General features: G+C 39.5%; 1 protein-coding gene across 1 annotated transcript in view; it reads right to left on the reverse strand.

Annotated features, from left to right (window-relative positions):
- LOC102764883 (serine/threonine-protein kinase TNNI3K) overlaps positions 1-8,898 on the reverse strand; it is a 294,194-nt gene that overhangs the window by 49,697 nt on the left and 235,599 nt on the right. The window contains exon 20 of the mRNA XM_006775922.2: positions 1,686-1,745. Coding sequence (XP_006775985.1) covers positions 1,686-1,745 — 60 coding nt within the window. The remainder of the gene's footprint in view (positions 1-1,685; positions 1,746-8,898) is intronic.

Consider the following 8,898-nt stretch of genomic DNA (forward strand, 5'->3'; position numbering starts at 1 on the left):
CATTATCCTTTAAGCCAGCAGTCGGCAAACTGTGTCTCACAAGCCACATGCGGCTCTTTGGCCCCTTGAGTGTGGCTCTTCCTGAGCCTTAGGAGTACCCTAATTAAGTTAATAACAATGTACCTACCTATATAGTTTAAGTTTAAAAAAGTTGGCTCTCAAAAGAAATTTCAGTCGTTGTACTGTTGATATTTGGCTCTGTTGACTAATGAGTTTGCCGACTACTGGTCTAAACCACTGACTAAAATGTTGAAGAGCAGAAAGGATAGAGCCCTATGAAACTTCCATAAGTCAAGTCCCTTAAAGCTGATTATGTTCCATTAATTAGTGTAACCCAGTCCAGCAAATTCTCTTTGCATATTGTCCATAATTATTCATCTTCTCCACTAGAGGAGATTTGTGCTAGGAGGCTTGGTCAATATAATAAGACAAGCTAATTTAGCAGATCTTAGTATTGTTCCTGTTTCTGGAATCTACCCTATGATCTACTTGAATATATCCCCAGGCTTGAAGCAATCGTATTTCAAACATAAAGGTTCAAAGTGAGAGAGTACTTGGAAATCTAGGCATCTCTCCACACCCAAGGCCTCTGGCTGATGCTTTTGTTGGTGGGGCATCTGCAGCCCCACGAAATATATGACTTCTCCCCACATTGTATGTGTCAGGACAGAGGAGAAGGGAAAGGACGTTTTATGCCCAAAGACTGAAGTTTCCTTCTACTACGTAAAAGGCTACCTCTTTAAAGGAACCAGTTAAGAGCCATGAGCCAGAGTCATCACTGCAGATCACAGCAGGCAGCAATTGTAGACTAGAAAGCCTTTTCCACTAGCCTAGATTCCAGTGACTATGTTGAGATTTTTTGGGGGGTGAAGGGGAAGAAAATATTCTTTGACTAGTTCCACTTCGAAATTTAGTTGTGCAATCTCAGGTTGATGCTATTTCCCTCCACTTCATGCCCCTTCTCTCCATATGTGCATATATATGCAGGCCTGTATGTGTGATGCTCATTCTCCTATTCTATAACTCTCATTTGCATTTGGGAATATATTATTTTTGAATTAGTGCTCATGTTTTACTTCCTTGCCTATTTTCAAATGCTATCTCCTTACCAGGTGTATAGAAAATTGAGGCAATTATAGAGAAAATTAAAGCAAGCAGCTCCTTGATATTAAGGGAAGAAAATTCCATTAACCTGATTACCAACATATTTCACTTTGTGCAATATATGTGTAGCATAAAAGCAATGCCTCCCAATTAATGTATGCACTAATTATAGTGATAATTTTTCCTTTTCTCATTGAACATAAATGAACAATGGCTTAATATTTTAGCTTAAGTGTCACTATACGTAGGAACACGTATATAAAAGATTAGTTTAAATAGTTACGTTCTAACATATTTGTTATTATTTTCAAATTTCTACATATCAATATTTTTAACCTGGGTATGCCATTTGCCTGCCTGATTGTTGTTGAAAGGGCCCCCAATTGACCCTGGATTTGCCTTTGTCCCCCTAGATGCAGTCAGTCTGCTCCACCCTGGGAGCCTAATTAACAGGGAGAAATAGAACGAAGTTATGGACCCTCACACTCTCTTTCCATGAGCACCATTTATCCACATTCCCCAACATCCTTGGACAGTCAGGGCTTTTTTAATGAACACATTTCAGAAGCTAAATTTCTTACCTCAATATTGCAGAGGCACTCTTCTAACTTGGTAACAACTTCAGAAAATTCAGGTCTTCCCTGTAAAAGAAAGAAAGGACTTGTCTCCCCAAAGAATAAAAGAAAGGCAACACTGCTTGGATTTTAACATAGGGTATTTGCATTTGTAAAGAATGAGATAAACAAAAATGTATATTTTTATTTAAAATACACTTGTATTGAAGTGTTAATTGAATGTTCCTTTGCTGTTCAGGGAGGGATGTTGAGTCTCCAGATAAGAGTTTTAAGTCAGAATTTGCAACTACATTCAGATAATAAAATAGTGGAAAAGCTTTAATTAGCTTTGCATGTTTTTAAATGGCAGGTTTTCCTCTTCAAAAGGAAAGAATAAAGTGAATGCTAAAAACTATTAACTATTTCTGTGCCTTCTACTGTCCAAGTCTCTATAGGAAAAGAATTGTTAAAGCTAATTTCATAATTAGCTTCACTTTTGAAAATACCATCTCAGATTCAAAGCTAAGATCAATAGAAAACTCATGACCATGTCCTATTTTATGGCTTTAAGATAAACTTTGTACCTTCAAAAAGTGCCATTAAAGACATTGTCCACTATGAACCTCCATGTCTGATGAGTTTGGTTAAACAAACATTTATCATAATCTGATTATATTTCATGTTTTGTTCTAGTTGCTAGGATTAGAAAAGTGATTAAGAATCTATGAAAAAAATTCTTGGAATTTTTGAAGATGTTGGTCTCTTCTGAAGAAATTATATACTTCCTTTGTCAGATCCTAAGGACTACATAACCTATCATTTCTCCTTTTATGAAACTTTCACTGCCGGGAGGAAGATAGCCCAATTTAACATTCAGGTGCAATAACCAACTAATTTAGATTTTTAGTAGAACAATTTCTCCCTTAATATCTAACTCTCCCCCGAGGATACTGCTTCTCCACAGCCCTCCCAAGTGGAAGCTGTTTTCTCTTGCATATTCCTTGTACCTCTAGGTTGGTGGGGGCTGGGATGGGGCGAATGTGGGTCTTTGTCTTCCTCACTTTCAAATGCTTTCTCCTCTAAAAACTACCAGGTTTTTCAGTTATTCTGTTGAGTCACGCTCCCTCATTCTTTGAAGGTTTTAATGTCACTGCTCACTATCATGCTCTTAGTGTTCCATTATCCACGTAGATAATTATGACAATGGCCTGACCTCTGGGTTCCTTGGTCTCTTCTTTTGCAATGATCTGATCCTCCACCTTCCCATCCCTTAGCTCCCTTGGTAATGCCCCTAGGCCCTGTTACTAACAATGATGGCTAGCCCTCTTTGTACTCTGTCCTCTCAAGCTTTCTCAGATCACTCTCTAGACTCCAAGTCCTTTCTTTCTAATTCACTTCTTCTGGAATCACGGTGCCAAAAATCTTTGACCACACAAACCATCTTATCAGTTAAAAAAAAAAAACCCAAATTTTTATTACGGCCATTTTCAAATATATCCTAAAGTAAGAAAGTAGAGTACAATCCCCCCCCCATGTATATGTTATTCAAACTTAAAAACCATGTTTCTGCTAATATTGTTTCATCTAGCTATCTATTGTCTAATCTATATTCCCTGTTTTTTATTGTTGTTGTTCATTTTGCTATCTTGTCACTGTCACTCACTCACCTCATTTTCTCCCTTACTTTGCTTAGATTTCATTGACAATCATAATCAGTTTCTTCCACACAGCCTCAACTCCCTTGCCTTATCATTTATTTTGTTCACTACTGGAAAACTCTCCATGTTAATTAACTACATCTTGATTGGTCTTACTTCAAAATCATGACCCTCTAACTACAAGTGGGCCCTCAGTACAGCCTAGAGAGCCTTCTACAAATTTCTAGCTTACTCTCTCACACTACACATGGCTATTTTGTACCTTCCCCTCTTTCCTCAAACCTCTAGTTCCCACTCCTATATTATCTACCACCTATGTCTAAACCCACATAATCTACTTTCACTTCTATTTCGATAGATGCACTTTGCCTACTTCTATCCAATTCCTTCACTGTATACTAGTTCTTACCGCTTCTAAAGGACATTGCTTTAACAATAATTCTCCCTTTTATTTTTTTGCATCATTGATCTTTCCTTTCTATTATTTAATCCCATCAACACACAGACATACTATAAATTTGCCCTAATTAAAAACAAATAAACGACAATATGATAAAACTCTTGACTCCACTTCTTCCTCAAGCTATTACTCCACTTTTCTGTTTACCAAGCTTGCTCTAAAGTCTTGCCTAAATTTATAGTTTCCTATTCGCCTCCTTCTATTTGCCCTCTACACCCAAACAAGCTTTCTTCTATTACACTCTGCTGAAACTGCTCTTGTCAAAGACACAAAGACCTACCTCCATATCACTAAATGTAATGGCTAGGTCTCAATGCCCATCTTACTTGAAACAGAAATAAATACAAATAATCATTTATTTGTCCCTGAAATATCTTCATTTGAATTTGAGATCATTACTTTCTTATCATGCTTCTCCTCTCTCACTTGCCATTTCTCAGTCTTCTCTTTTGGTTTCACTTCCCTCTATCTTTAAATTTTGGCTTGTACCAGGACTCAGTTTGGAGGTCTTTTTTCCTCCCTCTATTTAGAGTTAGTTGAAGATTTAATTCAGTCTCATGGCTTTATAAAACAACTCCCAAATCTTTACATCTAGTCCAGTATTCTCTCTTCAACTCTAAACTTACACATGCAATTTCTTGTATTCCTAATCTTCCCTACTTCAGCAAATGGGAATTCCATCCTTTCACTTTCAGAGGCCCCAAACCATAGGATAATCTCTGAATTCTCTCTACTATACTCTTGCCTCTAATCTACTAGCAAACCATACTCACTCTGCTTCAAATGTATGCAGAATCTGAACGGACAAGTAGTATATACAGTGGGGCCTTGACTTACGAGTGTCCTGACTAAGGAGTTTTTCTAGATACGAGCCGACTCTCGGCCGATTTTTTTGCTTTGAGTTGTGAGCTAAAATTCAGGTTGCGAGCCAGCTTCAGATACCCCACCGGTAGTTGGCGCAGCGAACATCACGGTGAACGCCACAACATCAGCCCAGCATCATGTGTCTCACTCGTTCACTTTTTGATTTGACATACAAGTAATTTGAGTTACGAGCTCTGTCATGGAATGAATTAAACCATAAGTCAAGGCCCCACTGTATATTGAATCAACCTTACCCCATACAAGTATAAACTCTGGACAAAATGCAAAAGATAGCTACCTGAAGGCAGTAGAGTGAACAAACACAGGTAGAGTCTAGTCAATTGGAAGTAATATATGCCTACATCACAAAATATTGTAACAGATAAATGAAGTGCTCTAAGTGTTTAGTAACTGTTAAATCTCACCATTATTTTGATGCCCTTTTAATCCTCTAATGAAATGTTAACACCATTGTAATTTGATGTTTCAAAAAAGGCCATTCACCTATAACATTGTCACTGATTGATTAAAAAAACTTGAAGCAAATTGTAATAAAAATCCTCTACCCATATGATAAGATAGTTTGAAATAAAATATAAATAAAACACAAAATCATTCATTTTTATCATTCATTCAATAAGTATTTATTGGAAAACTTCTGTAGAACAGGGACTGACCAAGGCACTAGAGATAGAGCAGCGGAATACAATAAATCCCTGCGCTTATGGGGCAGGCATTCTATGAGGGGATATAAACAATAAACAAATAAATATAAAAGTATGTGTTAAGTCACTGATGATAAGTTCTATGGAATAAATAAAGCAAGAAAGAGAGTAGACAGAATGAGCTTGGGGGCTCTGAATATGGTGGACATGGTGAAGGTGAAGACACTGGTCAATCCATGTGGAGAGAATGGCAAATGCCAAGTCCCTGAACGATGGTGTGCTGGGCCTGAGGAAGTTGGCTGGTCAAGTACTAATGAGTGTGTCCTGGAGGTGAGCTCTCTGAACGTATGGTCATATGCTTTCATAGTCTGGTTTAAATTCTATACAAATTAGGGATTCTAGCCACTTAGTTAACATCTTGTGAAAACCCACGATGCTCTTTGAAAGGAAAAAAATAAAATAAATGCTTCAAAAATTTAAAAACAATGCTTCATGAGCTAAATATATTGAAATGATGGATAATAAATGGCAACATTATGATGTGCATTATTCTTTGCTTTCAGGTGGATGGCTCATACTCTTCACCATCATGCTGCGGTTGGTGGCGGCTTGCCCTGCATCATGTTCGGTGTGCACCAAAGACGTAACCCTCTGTCACCAGCTAACCTATATAGTAGGTAATAACACCAATGACTACAAAGCAGTGTTCCGTGTACCTGGCAAATTCATTGCCATGCTTTTCAATGTACTAACTGCTTTCTGGGCTCAGCCTAAAGAGGTAAACTTTTAAAGAGAAGCCATTCACAATGACTAAAGACTGATAACATTATTTTATTTTCCTATTCCCGGTGGTTTCAACCAAACTAAAGGCTTCCAGAGGTAACTGAGATATTTGGCTATTACAAGAGAATACCACCATTCCATATAGTTACACTTTTCTTTCTAAAAGAAAAAAAAATAGATCACTTTAGTTATATTTTTGTCCACACTTTGTACAGATTTGAACTCCACCACTAGCTGGAAGAAACATCAATGAATCAGAAACCTGAAGTGCAATTGTTCAGCATTAGTAAGATTAAGTGATGTACCAGCAAAATAGATTATTATCAAAGTGCATCTAATTTTGAAAGTCTGGTCTTTTTTTATTGGTGGTAAATGAGCTGTAGAAATGCTAACAAGATATGCTGCCTGTATTCATTACATATTGCTTGCTTAAGTCAACAATTTAATAAGACACCTTATTAACAAATTTGAGGAGAATGTGATTTACATCCTGATATCCAAGAAGAGATAAACAAGTTATAAATTCCACCAATGAAAAATTTTCAGGAATAAATCTGAGTTAAGATTGAGTGGAAGAAAATGATTTCTTTCATTTCTAAAATGGGAATTAAGAGGTAGCTGTTATTGCTATTCCTGACAGGAGAGAGAGACAGTTTCAAGGCTAGTTGGTTGGACACTGTTTCCAATCGGCACTGAATACATTTAAACACTAAACTCCCACCCTCTCAATTGGATTTCCTGACTTCACAAATAAAAAATATATATTTTACCAGAGATCGCTGATGTCTATAAGAAACAAATAGTGCTCATTTACATTGCTGCACCTCTGTATCATCCTTCTTATTTACAGAATGCCAAAACTGTGAAGTTAAATTTCATAAACAGAGAAGTAAATGGATACCTTGTGCGTGGAGCATCCAGCTAGTCAAGAATTAATTGACAGAAGCATAGTCTGTTCCCTCAGAGTCCACAGATCCCTAGAGGACTGAGGATCCATAGAAACTAAACTCCTTCAAACCAGATCAAAAACAATGATGAAACAAATGCCAAACTGGCCAGAATTAATTAGAATTCAAATAATCAGTAATACATGCTTAAAAAAACCCATAACTTAAGGTTGTTTCTGCTGCAAAGATGGGAGACATTCTTACAAAGAAGGCACCGTGAAAATCCTTTGTCTTTTACATTTTTTAATCTCTTTGTTTCAGGAACACAGTCTGAGTTTCATCAGGGAATTGTGACTTGCTTCCCTCATGGTTGATTGTTCTAATATCACCTGTAGACCTCCCAGGGACAATGGACCCTTCCATCCTTATGACACTGTCATTTGCAGTCAAAACAATTTTAGCATGATAAATATGTGTTACAATAACTCCTGATTATAATATATCTTTATTGAGTTAAAACGCTTTGATTTCTAATGACAGAGCAGTGATGACTCAGAGGTGATTATGGTGAAGGGATTTAACAGTTGGAAGCCCTGAGTACCACCTGTCATCACATGACGGACTTTATTGGAGGGAACAGATATTAGACAGGAGGCCAAGATGGCCCGGACTTATAATGAGAACCCCACTGACAGATCCTCGGGTTTGTCTGGAGAGAATATAGATCCTTTACCAAGTTGCCAACGTTTAGCCTGGAGCTAAAAAAGCAGACACCAGGGCTCCTTCTCACCCCCCGCCCCCACCCCCCAAAGCATACCTTTGTGTTTGAGAGAAAACAGACTGACTTCACAGCATAAATATACATTACCGGGGGGAAAACTGGCCAGCAAGCTCAGACATGGCCTCGGCTCTTGGGTGAACCAGCACTGGGCCAGCGGGCTGGGGCCGTGCTCACAGGGAGGAAGCCTGAAAAGCCACCTTCCAAAAACCATCCACGATGATAATCCCCAACAATGAATTCACTTTGACATGTAAAGCAACAGATGGGTTTATGCTTCTCAAATAAACATGTCACCGTAACAAAGAATATAAAAATCCATCAATCTGATAAGGAGCCCAGCTTCCCCTTCAACTGAGAAAGCAGAGCGCCGTTTCCATGTTGTGTGTTGTGCTGACCCAGGTGATAGATCAGATTGCACACAGGGTGTTGATTATCCTCGCTCTCCACTGTCCTCCCCGCCCACTTGGGTGGATCTTGCCTCTCTAGCCTGTGCTTTTCTCCCCCCACAGCAGCCCCTGTGACCACCAGAGTTTTGATCAGCACGGATGGGTCCCTCTCCTCTATAGAGAGCGCCAACCTGTCCCTCTTGTTCAACCTGGCCCTGCTCTCCTTGAGCAGGAACAGCATCCAGGCTGTCCAGGAGGATGCCCTGCAAGGCCTCTCCAAGCTGCGGACGCTGTTGCTGGAGCACAACCAGATATCCAGCGCTTCGCTGCCCGATCACGCCTTCAGCAGGCTCCGCAGCCTGCAGGTGCTGGCCCTGAGCAACAACGCCCTCCGCACCCTGCGAGGGGCCTGGTTCCGAAACACCCGGGACCTGACCCGGCTCCAGCTGGACGGCAATCAGCTCACTAATCTGACAGACGGTGCTTTTGGAGGCACAAATCTGCGCAGTCTCAGGCATCTGGATTTATCTAACAATTTCATTTCCTACATTGGGAGCGATGCCTTCCGGCCCCTGCCCCAGCTGCAGGAAGTGGACCTTTCCCGAAACCGGTTGGCCCAGATGCCGGATGTGTTTACCCCACTGAAGCACTTAATCCTTCTGAGCTTGGATAAGAACCGGTGGAGCTGCACTTGTGATCTCTACCCCCTGGCCCGGTTTTTAAGAAGCTACATGAAGTCTTCTGCTCGCAAGCTCA

This window comes from Myotis davidii, unplaced genomic scaffold (genome assembly GCF_000327345.1).
Source record: "Myotis davidii unplaced genomic scaffold, ASM32734v1 scaffold128, whole genome shotgun sequence".
NCBI lineage: Eukaryota > Metazoa > Chordata > Mammalia > Chiroptera > Vespertilionidae > Myotis > Myotis davidii.